Source organism: Bos javanicus, chromosome X, assembly GCF_032452875.1.
Source record: "Bos javanicus breed banteng chromosome X, ARS-OSU_banteng_1.0, whole genome shotgun sequence".
Lineage (NCBI taxonomy): Eukaryota > Metazoa > Chordata > Mammalia > Artiodactyla > Bovidae > Bos > Bos javanicus.
Window position 1 is genome coordinate 109,965,721 of NC_083897.1, and position 17,491 is coordinate 109,983,211.

General features: G+C 40.0%; 1 protein-coding gene across 1 annotated transcript; it reads right to left on the reverse strand.

Annotated features, from left to right (window-relative positions):
* Window positions 1–1,437: 1,437 nt before the first annotated feature.
* Window positions 1,438–2,397, reverse strand: LOC133242866 (melanoma-associated antigen B16-like). The gene has a single exon (XM_061409093.1). The coding sequence runs from the start codon at window positions 2,395–2,397 to the stop codon at window positions 1,438–1,440; it is 960 nt and encodes a 319-aa protein (XP_061265077.1).
* Window positions 2,398–17,491: the final 15,094 nt, after the last annotated feature.

Sequence of the window (17,491 nt, forward strand, 5' to 3'; positions counted from 1 at the left end):
TCTTTGTCTGAAAGATACAAAAGCTTTCTGCTCTTGTCATTTCTTTGAGTCTCATATATTTGTGATGCTCCAACACAAACACTGAATTTGTTTTTCTGATGTTTATCTTTTTCTTACAAGGGGAACTCAGGGAAGTTCCGACCAAGAGGGAAAACTACTTTTTCTCTCCTGCTCCTTCCATGCCACTTTGTTACACATTTTCATTCATTTCACCCCTACCGAAACTTTAATTCTTATTTATTTTCCAAATCACACTGAACACAGCTTAATTGAAATTCCCTTTAAATGAAGTGGGCACTGGCCCTCCCAGGTGATGGCCAATTGTTAATCCAGTGACTTCTGGGTATCCCATCATCCAGTTTCATGTAAAATTAACTCCTACTAAAGGACCTGAAGTTTCCCAACATCCCAAGTTGCCACATCTAATTGCAGTAACACTTTGACAATCTCATAGGATTGCCCACCTCTACCCACTGACTCCTTCATTTTACTAGTTGTTTAGAAAATAAGATTCCACCACTGTCCTTAAAAGATTACTGTTTTTATATGTTAAACTCCATGGGCAGGTCCTGAGTACTTCACATTCCCAGTATTAAAGCTATGCTTTACAAAGAGTAGGTAGTCACTGAAGGTTGGGGGAATAAATGATTCAGTGAGTGTGAGGTCCAATTTATTAACATTTATTTCTTACACACTGTTGAAAGAACTAGAAAATTCATGTACATTTCATTTACTTTTACGAAACAAGAACTAAAAGGGATAAGAATGCCTTAATATCTTTAGACTTTGTTCTCTTTCCTTATTGATCCAAACTATCTTAATACTGATCCATCCCATGTCTAAGAAAGTGTGTATAGCAATGCCATATTCTTATTACAGGTGACAAAGTAAGACGGTTTCACAATTTGTTCTATGAAACAACAAAACTTTTTAAACCTCCTTATAACATTAAATGTATGACCAGTATCATTCAAAAACTTGAAGATTTTGAAGGAAATTAAATCTATATTGAAAGAAACAGCAGGGACTTTCCTGGTATCCTGGTGGTTAAGACTCCATGCTTCCATCACAAGGGCGTGGGTTCGATTCATAGTAAGAGAAAGAAGATCCCACATGCTATGCAGTGTGGCCAAAGAAATAATAAAAATTCATTTAAAAAATAAACAAAAGAAACAATATTTGAATAGTACATACATCAAAAAATAGATAACTAATGAGACCAAAATAAATAAATAAATAATAAATTAAAAAATTAAACATACAAAATAAGAAGACATAGGCATAAATATGGTCTTCCTTTCAGCCCCACCTCAGAGATAAATTGTACAAACACTAACTGCCTTTTTCAACAGTGCATGAAGAAACTATCCCTGACTCATCTAGCTGTCGGAGAAGCTGCTAGCCTTGGCACTAGAACTTGTAGTGGCAACTTATGACTCAGGCTCTCTCTTCTTCATCTTGCAGAGCATCCTCATACTGAGATGTGAAAGAACTTGGGTCAGTCCCATTAACTTTGGCCAGAAACTCCAGGACCTTCATCTTGGTGGTTTCAGCATGAGCTCTGGGAGTCAACAGGAACTCAAATCCTGCAGGATCCGTGTTGGCCACCTGCCAGTATTCCAGATATTTTTCCTTCACAACATCTTCAGTGATGAGCTTCCTGGGCTCCCCAAAGATGAAATGATTCATCCCAGAATATATTCCAGTCACATTAAGAACTTCCCAGGCTTTGTCTTCGGTGGCACGGTTGCCCTTCATGAAGATCACATTCAGGATAAGTATCAGGATGTCGGTCTTGGGCAGGCTCCCTTCACTGTGCTTTATCCCATCATAGGTGAGGCCCAATTTGATGAGGCGGCGATAGCAGTGATTGGTACGATCCACTTCCATCAGATCAAGGCCAAAGAGCATCTCCATGCATTCAGAGGCTCTCAGGAAGATCTCAAGGAAGTGGACTTCACACTTGTTGATGATAATCTTCAACGTATCTGTCTTTGTTATTGGCTCTTTCATTTGATACTTAAGCAGCAGGAAATTCACCAGCAAATTCACTTCCTCATCTAGAGCATATATAGGCACACTCCTGGGGTCTAGCACAGCCAGTAAAGTGCCTGGACTACTCTCTTCTTCCCGGATCATGTAGCCCTCTTCTGATTTGATGGATGAGGTGGCTGTAATGGCAGTGGAAGATGCACAGAAACTCTGACAACCTTCAGGAGTACTGGGAATACCAGCACCGGGACACTCCTTCAAATGGCCAGGCATTAGAAGATGGGAGGGGAGATGGGTCTCCTCCAGTGCCTTGGAGACCTGTGCAACCTCCAGGGACTGAGACTTGATGCAGGTCCAAAGGCATTGATCATGGGAGCATCGTGGACTCTCTGGATACTGAGGCATGATGACTCTTGCTGGTAACAGACAAGAGTATTGCCAAGAAGGAGAACAAAGGGGAATCACCACCTAAGTGAAAGAAAGCAGATGTGAATGGCCTCATCTGGTAAGCTCCACTGTGCTGGCTCAGATAAAAGCTGCCTCCAGTGGACTTCTAACAACAGTGCTAAATGGCTTCATGGGTCTCTTGACCTGGTGGCGAATAAGTCTCCAAACACATGAAGGAGGAAGTGTAAATATTCCTCAGGGTGCAGTCAGCCAACCCAAGTGGATAATTCTCAGGGACCATAATAGGAAACTGTGAATGGGCTCTGTAGAGCCACTTCAAGAGTGTGGTTCTGTTAGTCCTTCCTCAGGTTATCACTTTGCCATTGGACAAGGATTTGGTCACCTCCTCCATACTAACATAAGGCTGTCCCTTTAAGACCAAAATCACATCCCCTAAGACAATTGAGAGGCAAGTGTGGTGTTACCTCCTTGAGAAACCCAACCTGGGTTTTCCCAGAGTAGACAGCAGAGCTAGATTCTGTGCACATTATCAGTATGATTTCAGTGTCCTCTGCATTCTCACCCATTTGCCTTGCTTTAAATCCAGGCAATTCCTGGAATGTCTTTTTATGCTAGTATGGGAATCTTCCTCAGAACAAAACCTCTACCCACTGAGATCTGGAGAAGAGCATTAGGGCACCTGAAAGCCCTGTCTGTAGACTCTCAGCAGTGACAATGGAGCAGGGTTGCACTTTTTGTGATCCTGACTCTACTGAGGTCCACTTTCCTTCAGTTATCATTAAGGGTCCTTGTCTTGACTATTGGTGGGGCTTTAGGTCTGACCATTCTGCAAACTGATGTCAATCCCTCTGGATACAAGAATGCCTTATGATTCTGAGTTACTCCAGGATAAACTGCGGAAAGACACTCCATCAACCTCCAAAAGGGCTTCCCTCTGCTGATAGCAAAAGCTAGAGGGAAAAAAGTGGTGGCCTCTGCCTATATAACTCCCTGAGCTTCTTAGGGCTGATAACAGGGGAAGGACTCTTTGAAGTCCCCTCCATCTTGGGTTGATTAGTCCCACAATTCTCACATCTGCTTCTCAAATTGGATTCTGGTTGGTAATGTGCCTGCTCTGTCTACTGCTTGAGGCCCCCCTCCAATCAAGGCTTCATCTTGGTGAAACCCTAAAATGGAAGTGAGGAGAACCTCATGACAGGACATGGAGAGCTGACAAGAGGAGCAGACACTGTGCACATCGTCTTTCCTGGGGTCAGAGGATTCCCTAAGAAATCACTTGGGGTCCTCGTCGGCATTCCTACATAGTCTGAGATGCCTTCCTGTGGTGACATGACACCACCTGCCCCAGACTAAGGCTTCCACTCCCTCAGACTACATCGGCCAAGCAAATCAGCAGCACTTCCAGCCACCCCCTGCTGGGGGCCTCCCAGGGCCAATAGTCCTGCAAAGGCTCAGTGATTCATTGCTATTCTGGGGAGTGGGGGGTGGGGTGGAGGGGCTTGGCATGTGGGTCCCCACAAGACTCACTCAGGGAACTGCTTTTAGACCTGTAGGTCAGGGTCCCTGAGCCCCATGCACAAAGGCCGCCACCTCAATCAGACTGCCAAACAGGAAGCGTGTGGTAGCTCAGCCTGAACCTGCTTGGGTCTCCCGGGGTTGGGGTGGAGCTCTCATTAGGTGGGTGCACTCCTTTCTGGGGTAGGGGATCCCCTCAGTCCTCATTTAGAGGCCCACCTGACACCTGACAGCACCTGGGGTTCCTCCGGTTGCTGACTGGAGTCCGCACCTCAGATTCAAGCTCTCATAGCCTCGCTCTCTGCAGGCGCAAGTCAGGGGCCGTGACTTCCTGTGACCCCTGCCCTGAGGTCACCAGGGCCACCAGCAGGGGCGGGCACTGCACACCCTGCACTCAGTTTCGGAGCAGAGGTGACTGTAGGTCTTGTATGCAGTCCTCACATTGGGTGCTGCCAAGCCCCTGATGCCTCCTTCTGTTGAGCTGATGTCTTGACCCTCATTGCCAAGGTTGTCTTGCCCCTGAGAACCCTGAAGAGTAACCGAGGGCATGTCTCAGCCAGACAGCCTTGACCGGGGCTTTTAGGGTGAAAAGCAGCCACTAGCCCGTCTGCATGTGATCCCCCTTTATTCTCTGTTGTTGTTCTCCTGTGCTCTCACTCATGGAGTTCTCTTTTTTGGCTCGTTTTTCATCACATAAGGCCTCCTGGGAAACGTCTGATTCCAGCAAAGCCTTGATGAGTTCACTTACTGCAGTCCTTGCAGTGCTTGGAAGGAGTCATGTTCCAGCCTCAATGGAAAAAGGGGAAGTTGGAGCACAAGGCAGGCAGGGGCCAGGTTGGGGGTGGGCTGTCAGAGAAAAGTGATGGCCATCTATTTCTGCTTTCACCAGTAAGACAGCCTCTTTGATACTTTATCCACTAAAAAGTGTGCTTTGTACATGGAGGGACTGAGATTAATGATTTTGAAAGCCCCTGTTTTGTGAGGTTGTTCACATCCCTATATACAGAAATCATATGCAGATGATAAATATTCTCTCTTTATTTGCATTTTTATACTTCTGCTTTATTTTTCTATTCTTATTGTTGTAGCTTTGTTTTCTAGTCCACTTTAAAACAATGGCTTAAATATTTTCTTGAATCTCCTCATCTACTTTGTTTTTGTATCAAGGAGAGCCTGCTTGTTAGAATGTGAGGAGTAATTTCAAATATTTTTGTGTGATTTGGAAAAGTTTACATAACATGCTGATTAGTTTTCCCTGATTATATGGTGCAAGTAGCCTCTAGATCTGATGCAAACTATGTGGCTTTGGCTTGGTATTTCAGATTGTGATTGCGGATTTCAATTTTATATTTATAATGGGCCTACTCTGCACTTTGTTTTGCTGAAAAATAGCCTTTCTCTTGGGTGTTCAAAGTTAAAGGCATGATCTTTATAATAAGTCATTTCACATATAAATTCTCTGCCATTTAGTATAGTACACAAAACAGTACTATGAACCCTATTTCCCTGACACTCATAATAACCATCATCAATAGTTATATGTATAAGTCTGATTAGATAAACATTTTTTTGGCCAATATGTTTGTTTTTTGGCAAAAGCACACCCCAAATGGTATTATATTTCTATTTGGAGTTGTTGTTCAGTTGCTAAGTTGTGTTGAACTCTTCATAACCTCATGGACTGCATCATACCAGGCTTCCCTGTTCTTCACTATGTCCCAGAGTTTAAGCCATCTAACCATCTTATCCTCTGTTACCCTCTTCTCCTTTTGCCTACCATGTTTCCCAGCATCAGGGTATTTTCCAGCAAGTTGGCTCTTTGCATCAGGCAGCCAAAATATTGGAGCTTCAACTTCAGCATGGGTCCTTCCAATGAATATTCAGGGTTGATTTCCTTTAGGACTGACTTGTTTTATTCCCTCGTGGTCCAAGGGATGCTCAAGAGTCTTCTCTAGCACCACAATTTGAAGGCATCGATTCTTCAGTGTTCAGCCTTCTTTATGGTCCAATTCTCACATCTGTACATGACTATGGGGAAAATAATATCTTTCATTATACTGGCCTTTTGTTAGCAAAGTGATGTCTTTGCCTTTTAATATGCTATCTAGGTTTGTCATAGCTTTCCTTCCAAGGAGCAAGCATCTTTTAATTTCATGGCTGGAGTCACAATCTTCAGTGATTTTGGAAGGCAAGAAAATAAAAACTGTCACTGTTTCCATGTTTTCCCCATCTATTTGCCACGAAATGATGGGGCTGGATGCCATGATCTTAGTTTTCTGAACGTTGAGTTTCAAGCCAGCTTTTTTAGTCTCCTCTTTCACGCTCATCAAGAGGCTTTATAGTTCCTCTTCACTTTCTGTGATTAGAGTGGTATCATCTGCATATCTGAGGTTTTTGATATTTCTCCCATCAGTCTTGATTCCAGCTTGTGATTCATCCAGCAAGCATTTCACATGATGTACCCTGCATATAAGTTAAATAAACAGGGTGACAACATACAGCCTTGATATATTTCTTTCCCAATTTTGAACCAGTCCGTTGTTCCATGTAAGGTTCTAACTGTTGCTTCTTGACTCACACACAGGTTTCTCAGGAGACAAGTAAGATGGTCTGGTATTCTCATCTCTTTAAGAATTTTCCACAGTTTGTTTTGATCTACACAGTCAAAGGCTTTAGCGTAGTCAATTAAGCAAAAGTAGATGTTCTCCTGGAATTCCCTTGCTTTCTCTATGATCCAATGGATGTTGGCAATTTGATCTCTAGTTCCTCTGCCTTTCCTAAACCCAGCTTGTACATCTGGAAGTTCTCGGTTCATGTACTGCCTGAAGCTTAGCCTGAAGGATTTTGAACATAACCTTACTAGCATGTGAAATGAGCACAACTGTGTGGTAGTTTGAACATTCTTTGACATTGCCCTTCTTTGGGATTGGAATGAAAACTGACCTTTTCCAGTTCTGTGGCCACTGCTGAGTTTTCCAAATTTTCTGATATATTGAGTGCAGCATTTTAACACCATCATTTTAGGATTTGAAATAGCTCAACTGGAATTCCATCACCTCCAGTAGCTTTGTTTGTAGTAATGCTTCCTAAGGTCCACTTGACTTCACACTCTAGGATGTCTAGCTCTAGGTGAGTAATCACACCACTGTGGTTATCCTGGTCATTATGACCTTTTTAATATAGTTCTTCTGTGTGTTCTTGCCACCTCTTCTTAATCTCTTTTGCCTCTATTAGGTCCTTATTATTTCTGTCCTTTATTGTGCCCATCCTTGCATGAAATGTTCTTTTGATATCTCCAACTTTCTTGAACAGATCTCTATCTAGTCTTTTCCGTTTAATTATTTTCCTCTACATCTTTGCATTTTTCATTGAAGAAGGCCTTTTTATCTCTCCTTGCTATTCTTTGGAACTCTGCATTCAGTTGGGTATATTTTTTGCTTTCTCCCTTGCTTTTTGCTTCTCATCTTTCCTCAGCTATTTGTAAAGCCTCCTCAGACAATCACTTTGCCTTCTTTCATTTCTTTTTCTTTGGGATGGTTTTGATTACTGCCTCCCATACAATGTTATGAACCTCTGTTCATAGTTCTTCAGGCACTCTGTCTTCTAAATCTAACCTTTGAATCTATTTGTCACCTCTATGGCCTAGTGGTTTTCCCTAATTTCTTCAATTTAAGCCTGAATTTTGCAATAAGCAGCTGATGATCTGAGCCATAGTCAGCTCCTGGTCTTGTTTTTGCTGACTGTATAGAGCTTCTCCATCTTTGGCTGCAAAGAATATAATCAATCTGATTTCAGTATTGGCCAGTTGGTGATGTCCATGTATAGAGCTGTCTCTTGTGTTGTTGGAAGAGGGGTTTGCTATGACCAATGAGTTCTCTTGGAAAACTCTGTTAGCCTTTTCCCTGCTTCATTTTGTACTCCAAGGTCAAACTTGCCTGTTACTCCACGTATCTCTGGATTTCCTACATTTGCATTCCAATCTCCTCTAATGAAAAAGGATGTCATTTTTGGTTTTAGTTCTAGAAGTTCTTATAGGTTTTCATATAATTGGTCAACTGCAGCTTCTTCAGCATCAGTGGTTGGGGCATAGCCTTGGATTAGTGTGATATTCAATAGTTTGCCTTGGAAACAAATCGAGATCATTCTGTTGTTTTTGAGATTGCACCCAAGTACTGCATTTCAGATTCTTGCTGACTATGAAGACTACTACATTTCTTCTAAGAGACTCTTGCCCATAGTAGTAGATATAATGGTTATCTGAATTAAGTTTGCCCATTTCCCTCCATTTTAGTTCATTGATTGCTAAGATGTTGATGTTCACTCTTGCCATCTCCTGTTTGACCACCTTCAATTTACCTCGATTTATAGACCTAACATTCCAGGTTCCTATGCAGTATTGTTCTTTATAGCATCGGACTTTACTTTCAATACCAGACACATCCACAACTAAGTGTCATTTCCAATTTGGCCCAGCCACTTCATTCTTTCTGGAACTATTAGTAATTGCCCTCCACTCTTTCCCAGTAGCATAGTGGACACCTTCTGACCTGGGGGGCGCTCATCTTCTGGTGTCATATCTTTCTGCCTTTTCATACTGCTCGTGTTCATGGGGTTCTTCATACAGGAATACTAGAGTGGTCTGCCATTCCCTCTAGGAGTTATATAATGTTTGTGTCTTCTTTTTTATGATCTTCACACTCTGATAATTATGACCATTCTCCATTCTCCACTACCAGCTACAGAATGGTAATTTTCTCATTCTATCAATATCATATCTTTAAATCATTAAGATAAGTTTTCTATAGGCCAAAACCTTTCCTTGTGGCCACTTTTTGCTGAGGTATTGTTATAAAATACTTTTAGCTTTCTCTTAAAATACTTTAATTATCTGCACCTATATTTTATACACTATTTTAAACTATTATCACTTATTTCTGTTTCCTTTGTGATTAAGAACACTTATAAAACTATTGGTCATATAGATCTTATATAACAGAAGGAACAAACAAAATCTTTGTATGTTCTATCAAGAAGTGATCTGGCAGCAATGGTCACTGAGTGCATCAAGTCTGGAGGAGAAAGAATGAGAAGTCTGGGGATATCTATCAGGTCAGTAATAGAAGTACATGAGATGATATGAGCTGGATAGAAGAAATGCCAGCTCTTCTTCCCCATGTTCCACATGCAGTTTTTTTTTTTTTTTTTTTCTTTTGGGACCTTCACTTTCAAAATGTGACAACTGGGACTTGGTGTTGTATTGGGATAATGCTATCTAAGCCAATGATCTGTTCATTTCACCTTGCACTACATCATCACTCATGCTGACTTGCATTGCTCTGCACCTCCTGAAATTATATTCTCTGGACTATATTGTTCCAGAGAAAAGCCACCAGGGAATAGCTTGTTGATTACAGACACACTGAGAACCAAGAGGTCATTATTGACCTAGATGCAGTACCATGCCAGAGTGTCCAGATATGATGAGAATAGAATCCCATTTATTCTTCCAGCGGTCCTTAATCAACTCAGATGTGGGCTTTGTGGTGATGATCCTGCAGTGCTCAACTGAAATGCCAAACATTAGTTATGCTTGGAAAGAACTTAAAGAGCAACTGAGTGAGGATATTTATTTCAAAGTGAAGGGAATGGTCTTTCTCTAAGGAAAGCAGTGTGTTTGCCTTGATATCCCTACTGCATCAGTAAAAGTAGTACAAGGAAAATGGCATGATTCACTGAAAAGCGCTGGCAGCTTTCTGTGGCCACTGAGCAACCAGAGCTAGAAGGACCACGGGAAAGATATTGAAACTTCTGGGGACAGTGGGAAGGTAGTTGAGGCTTCAGGGGACAGCGTGAGGGCAACCGAAGTGTCAGGGGACAGTGAGAAAGAACTAGAAGCTTCAGAGGATAGTGAACAGGAGGTGGCAACAAAAGTAACAGATTCCAAACAAAGGTCAGAAGTGGAGTTTTAATACAGCATTCGGACAGGAATTTGAAGTAGAGGGTTTATGTGGCAAAAACAGAACTATGGTGAGCAGCATGGAACTGAACATTATTTTTCATGCAAAGTTAAAAACACATTGTATTTCCTTCCTGACCACTTGCCCAGACCCATCTCTTCAAGAGAGAAAAGCTTCACCTAAATTATTTCTTCTGATTGATGATTGTCATTTATAAATTTATTGCTACTTCTGTCTTGGGTATTCCTTTGGAAAAGATGTATGGATTCGTTACACATTCTAATGCATTGTCTATAGATTATAAGATAAAGTCAAGCAGGTATCTGCTAATATTTTTTAAAGTTGATCTGTCTTTATACTTAGAAATATCTCTTAATAGTAGGCTTCCCTGGTGGCTCAAATGGTAAAGAATCTGCCTGCAATACAGGAGACTCATCTTCAATCCCCAGGTTGGGAAGATCCCCTGGAGAAGACAATGGCAACTCACTCCAGTATTTTTTCCTGGAGAATTACATGGACAGAGGTCCATGGGGTCACAAAGAGTCAGACATGATTGAGCATGCACACACATGTCTCCTAACTCTTTTTTTAAAATTGTCCCTCTTTGTGTACCCTGCTATCTCACCTTTTACAATGTCTACACACAAAAAATCTGAGCAACTCAAGCAATGGCATGGTGTCTTCCAAACAGCAGACACTGAATGTTTTGGAGATAAATGAACCAATGAACTTGGTATCTAATTATTAAGATTTAATTTCTCCAATATTCTTTATAACTAAATACAAATAAATATCCTTGGTTTTACAAAATGACATTAAAAAGCATTAGGAAGGTAAGAATTGATCAGTATTTAATTTATTTATATAAATTTCTTGGGGGAAATGACTTTACTACTGAGTTCTTTCAGATTTCCTAAGAAACATGGATTGCAGTACCAGGTTATCCTGTTCTGGACTGCAAATATTGTTTTATAGAATCACAAAACTCCTATTCAATCATGATAGAAAACATAAACATGTAACCAAAATCATACATAAATATAGATTCTAAAGGGCTATTTAAACCTTGTGTAAAAAGAACAGTACTGGAAAAATAAATGAAAGAAGAAAGTAAGGTTATAAGGGAAGTAGGGATGGAGAGATGAGAAAAGGAAGAAAAAGAGGAAGTGTGGAAAAGAAAGGAAGGAGGGAGGGAGGAAAAACTCCAAGTTACCACATAAATCAGGAATACAAAGATGATGTAAAAATTTCCCTCCAGCCCTCACTGGACCTCAACTGCTTAGAACATTGACTTTAGTATTTAAAAACCAAATGAAACATCTGTGTCAGGAGAAGCTGTTGAACTTGGCCTTGTAATGTACACTTGCTATGGCAGTAGGGCCATCCCTGGCTGCAATTTTGGCTTGGGATATCCATTCCTCATTGCTTAGAGCCTCTTCATAGCAGGAAGGGAGGGCAATGGGAACTATAACATGGGCCCTCTTGAAAAATCCCAAGACTTTAATTGTGTTGATTTCAGCATGGGTTGTTGGAATCCACATGTATTCATAGCATGTAGATCGCTGTTGAGAATCTTCTAAAACATTAGATATTTTCTTCTATCATGTCTCTGTTGATTAGATTCATGGGCTCTTAGTAGAAAAAGTGATTCCTCTCAGCATATACACTCATTTCATTAATCTCTTCCCAGATTTCCTCCTCAGTGGCCCAGCTGTCCTTCCTGAAGATCATGACGGGGATAGTAAATGAGTGGTCAGCCTTGGGCATGTCCTTGTCACTACTCAGTTTCCCAGCAAAGGTGAGGTCCATTGTGCTGATAAGAGTATGGAAGGGCTCCATGGAGTCAACTTTCTTCAAATCACTGAAAACACCCAGCTCCATCTACTCAAAAGCTACCCTGATTTCGGGAAGTGGTCCTGTTGTTCACATTCATTAGCATGTGTGTCTTTGTGCTCTTTCATTTTATAAAGATCAACAAGGACTTCCCTGGTGATCCAGTGGCTAAGACTCCACACTCCCAATGCAGAGGGCTCAGGTTCGATCTGTTGGAGATACGTCTCCAGGACTTGGAAATGGCGAACCTGAAAGAACAACACTTGGACAGTCTCTGCAAGGACTGACAAGTTTATATCTGCAGCCAAGCCTTTTTATAGGAGCAAGGAACAAAGAGCTTAGAGCATACAGCCAGCAGAACACGTACAAGGCTAGGATATAATCAGTAAAAGATACTTCAAGGAACAGCACATTCTTAATGACCCATGTATTTATCCATGACCCATTTTCTCAAGCAACGTCTTTAATGTTTAATTGTTAAATGTAGGCGCCGAGCATAGCCAAAGGCAGGAAATGTTCTTCAGCAATCAGTACTCAAATGCCTGGGTACTTTTGGCCCTTCACCATTTTCCCACGGACTTTCTCCTTCAAGGCTATTTAGCGCTGTGCCTCCCAACATGATCCCTGGTCAGGGAACTAGATCCCATATGCAGCAACTAAGAGTTTCCATGCTGCAACTAAAGATCCTTCATGCCACAACAAAGACCTGGTGTAGCCAAATAAATAAAATGATCAACAGAAATGACACCCAGAAAGTAACCTTGTTATATACAGAATCTGCACACAAGTACTTACTGTCAGGAAGGGCTTATGAGGTGCTTGAATTTTCCCTTCCTTTTTAACTTTGTTAGCTCATTTATTGCTTTCTGCTTATGATGCAACTGCAGCAGTAGTGATGGTATATGGGGATATTCAGAGAGCTCTGGAGAATCCCAAGTGCCCCCTGCACTGGAAGCATGGAGCCTTAACCACTGGACTACCAGGAAAGTCCCCCTCGATTCTATTTCTAGTCCATTCTTTATAATTAACTAAAATAATAATAGGCCAGTTCTTACCCACCAAAGAGGCTTCATGTGGTTATTATACACCCTGTAATCATACTGCCCCAAGCAAGTCAAGCTTTTATGCTTTATTGAAATGACCCTATTGATGGTTGATGGCAGCTGTGGTTTCAGGAGCCACCTCGGATTCCTGCAGTGAAGCATCAGAAATCCATTGAACCAAGTCACACTTGGAATAACTAAGGGGTGGATTTTAAAATGTTCCCTCTAATCTATCTAGTCATCTTCCTCCTACTGTAGATTATAGACTCACCACAATTGCATAGCATGTCCACTGTCTCCAACATGAAAAGTTCTCACACTTGACTTCAATCCATAAAATAAAACGTATGCTAGACTTAGTCAAGTTTAAAACATTTTTTGTTCTGTGAATAGCACTGCTAAGAAAAAGAAATTACAATATGAAGACTGGGAAAAATATTTGCAAATCTGATATCTGGAAAAAAAGGCTTCTTCCCTAAATAAGAAGAACTCTCTAAACTCAACAGTAATAGAGCTCAGTTAGAAAACTGGCATAAAATTTGAACACATGCTTACCAAAGAGGACTATTGATGCCAAATAAGGAGATGAGACTACTTTAAACATCATTACACTTTAAGAAAATGTAAATTTAATGCTATGAGATGCCACTACATATTGATTAGAATAGCTAAAAAAAAAAAGTACTAAAAATACCAAGTCCTGAGTGAGGATGTGGAGCTATCAGATCTCTGATACATTGCTTTGGGAATGCAAAATGAGCCAGGTTCTCTGGGAAACCATTTAGATGGTTCTAATAAAACTAACTTATTACTTAACTTTGAAAAGGCCCCTTCAGTATATTTTCATAGAGAAATGAAAACTTCTACACACACACACAAAAACAGCATCTGAATGTTTATAGAAAATTTCCAATGGCCAAAAAGTAGAAGCAAATAAACATCCCACAATGAGGAACTGATAAGACTGTGATTCATATTGTACCACAATAAAAAAGAAGGGGACAAGTATACATGTTACAATGGGACTCAATCTCAAGAAATAATGCTGAATCAAAGGAGCCAAACTTAAAGTCTACTCTATAATTTCATTCACATAAAATTCTCAACAGGCTAAAATTATATCGGTATATGTGTTTGTGTGTTTGCCACAGTCTTTCATATTCTAATTTTAATTTTTAACGTGTTTTGGAATGCTGGTTTATTCTTTTATGATATCTGTGTGCTGCAATAATTTAGATTTTACTTATGACTTCTAAAACTTCTACCATGCTAAAGATGGAGTAAGTAGGACAGGATTTACCCACTCATCTGAAAATGACTAAAAAAGTAGGTAAAATATAAGACAACATTATTCAGTATATTGGACATCAGCCCATGAAAAACAGGGATCACTGAGAAATGGGAAAGAATGGTTCTGAGTCTACAATTGCCCCAGCTTGCTTCCTAGCACTCGAGTGGAGCCTGTGGTGTCTCTAAGTTGATAAGATAAAGCTGGGAGTCAGGAGAGGCCAATGCAGCTAGAGTTCCTAAGAGAGAGTACCAGGGAGGAGAGAGCTGCACACAGAGAGAACTGTGGTGCCCACACAGGGCAGGGAGCACTTCTTGTCAGAGTGATAAACCATTATCATTCATAGGGCATCAGGGAGAGAACTCAGAAGTAAAGTGAGGTAAGCCATGGTTCATGCTGTTCTAGTCCCAATGGATGCAGCTTGAAACCAAAAACTGATAAGATTTTGTTTCTAAGTACCTTAATATTCATTACAAAACAGGGCTTGAGAATACTGATATATTGGGGAAAAAAAACAAACTGTGCATTGGTTCTGGACAAGTCTGATCAAGGCAAAAATCACAATATCACGATGTCTGGCGTCCAATCACATATCACCAGGTACACAAAGAAGTAGGGATATATAATCAATAATTAGGAAAAAAATTAAGCAAACAAAACTGACCTGGATGCAGTCAAGGACAATGAAACAGTTATTATAAATATACACCATATATCATAAAATTAAATGGGTTGGAGACATAGAAGATATGAGAAGATTCAAAATGAGCATGACGGGACTTCCCTAGTGGCTCAGTGGTAAAGAATCTGCCTGCCAAAGCAGAAGACACAGGTTCAATCCCTGATCCAGGAAGATCCCACATGCTGAGGAACAACTAAGCCCGTGTGCCACAACTACTGAGCCTGAGCTCTAGAGCCCAGGAGCTGTGACCAGTCAAGCCTGCACGCTCTACAGCCTGTTGCTCCACAACATGAGAAGCCACTGCAATGAGAAGCCCGTGCACCACATCGAAGAGTAGCCCCTACTCACTGCAGTTAGGGAAAGCCTGCACACAGCAACAAAGACCCAGCACAGCCAAGACTAAAGTATTTAAATAATTAAAAACAGAATGAATGTGAAGGGACTTCCCTGGTGATGCAGTGGCTAAAACTGTGCTCCCGATGCAGGGGGCCCAGGTTGGATCCCTGGTCAGGGAACTAGCCTCCACATCCACAGTTAAAAAGTTCCCACATGCCATGACCCAGATCTGGTGAAGCCAAATAAATAAATAAATATTTTTTTAAAAAACTGAAGAGGTAAAACTACTTGAGGTAAAAGTACACATTGGTTTGGATATTGAAAAGAAAAAGAATCAGTGAACCCATGTATGTGAAAAATAGCACCACATATTTTTAGGGTGTATCTACATATGAAAAAATGATTACCTACAATCTGCTTTAAATGAATATATTTCAGATGTTAAATGCATTCACCTTTGAGGAAGGAGCAGAATTTTTGAATAACAAATGGGGACAATTGTTAGAATTTCTTGCAACAAGAATATATGTACAGTTGCCTTAGTAATGAAAATTTTTAATAAGCCTAACACTAGGAGGAGTAGCTGTGTTTTAGCCAGGAAAAAAAAAAAATGACTGCTAAATGATAAAATAGACAAAATTTGAAATATAAGAGCTTACAATAAAAGTTTACAATATAATAAAAGTGTATTCCTCCACGTAGGTTGGTAGACATTCTGCACTAAGAGTGAAGTGCACTAATTGGGTGGGTGTGAATGAGCAGGTTACCACTGTGGGTAATTGGGGCTTATGGCCACTGTGGATCTCTGCAATAAAATTCACCTCAGAGTTATTCCAACCAAAGGGCAAGGCAGATGTGCTAATTTTTCACCAATTTCCATCCATCACTGGTTGAGGACTGGGCCTGCAGGTTTTAACTGCTACTTCTGGCCTGAGGCATTTGAGGGCTGTGCACCCTCCTGTGATCAGAGAAAGCCCTCAAGAAGAAAGGAGCAGTTTTTCGTGAAGCTACTGACCCACAGGGAAGATTTAAACGTGAAGGGACATGGCAAGGCATGGATGCTATCTGCTACAGAGCAGTACTGGAAAGAACTTTGAGAAAACACGTCCCTAAAAGAGAATGATGGTATGGTGGCACAACGTGGCCCAGGGAAATTTCCAAGCTTCTAAGGATGATAATAATTTCTACCTTTGCTATTTTACATCTAAGGGGATGTGGATATTGACTGATGAATCTCTTAACCCAGAAGTGGCTTCTGATTCATAATATATAACACACCTACTTATGTTAATTATATGAATCAATGAAATTATTTTGAATTTTTAAAAAAGAAACATTATTTTATCAATACATCTTCAAAAACAGAACCATCTTTTCCATAAATTCCACTATTATGGCAGATTTCTTTCTGGACTCTTAAGGCAGGCGACTGTCACTGTAGGTCTTTGCTCATGAAGATTTCATGAGTTCAAAAATATACACTTAAGAATGTCCATGGATTTCACTTTCACACTCCATATCATTAGGAAATGAATATTTTAGGGAAAAGGAAACAATGCTTTTGAAAGTTTCTACCTGAACTTGCACATTTTAATTTTTGTGTACTGTGAAGAAGTTAGTGACTCTTTGACTTTGATAACATTAATAATTATTGTTGAGTTGCTTAAATTTCCTACTTGAAACATTTCATTTTATGTAAATTTCCTATCCTAAAGTTTTTTTTTTTTTAATTCAATCTGTTCATGCACGAGAAAAATCAGGCATTTTTTTTCCTGTATTTCTGCTAATAAAACAACACATTTTGACCAAACAGTTCTTTCTCCTAGTTTCCTCTAATGAGATTGCCACAACCCAGGTACTTCTCTGACAATGAAAATAATCAATGAACAAAGATGATAAAATGTGCTTGGAGTCCTTTTTTGCCAAGAGAAAATTATATTCTAAAATTATATTTGTATTTGAGTAGGATGGAATAAAACTAGCAATATTCTGACAGTCTTTGAGAGTAACTGTGTTTGCCTAACAGGCCATCTGAGAGTCTTGGGTCTCTGATTAGACACTGTATGGATTTCAACTGTGATCCACTGCCAATATGTTTTAATATATAATATAAAATTATAATATGTATATAAAGTAGCACATAACATATAATATGTGCTATGTAATGTATAATTAATGTGATAATGCAATTAATCTGTAATAAAATATAGTATGTACATAAAACATAACCACATTCAAACTCTCAGTTTGTTTTTCAATGGATTTAAAGCAGTTAATATTCTTGCAGGAGTGACTGATTTTATTGACACACAAATTTCAGTGCATTTGAAAACAAAGTTGCCATTTTTTAAATTTGACATTTATATGTTTTTGACAGTAGTGAATTAAAATCATATTCATTTAGATTCATTAACATGATACCTGTCTGATTGATAAG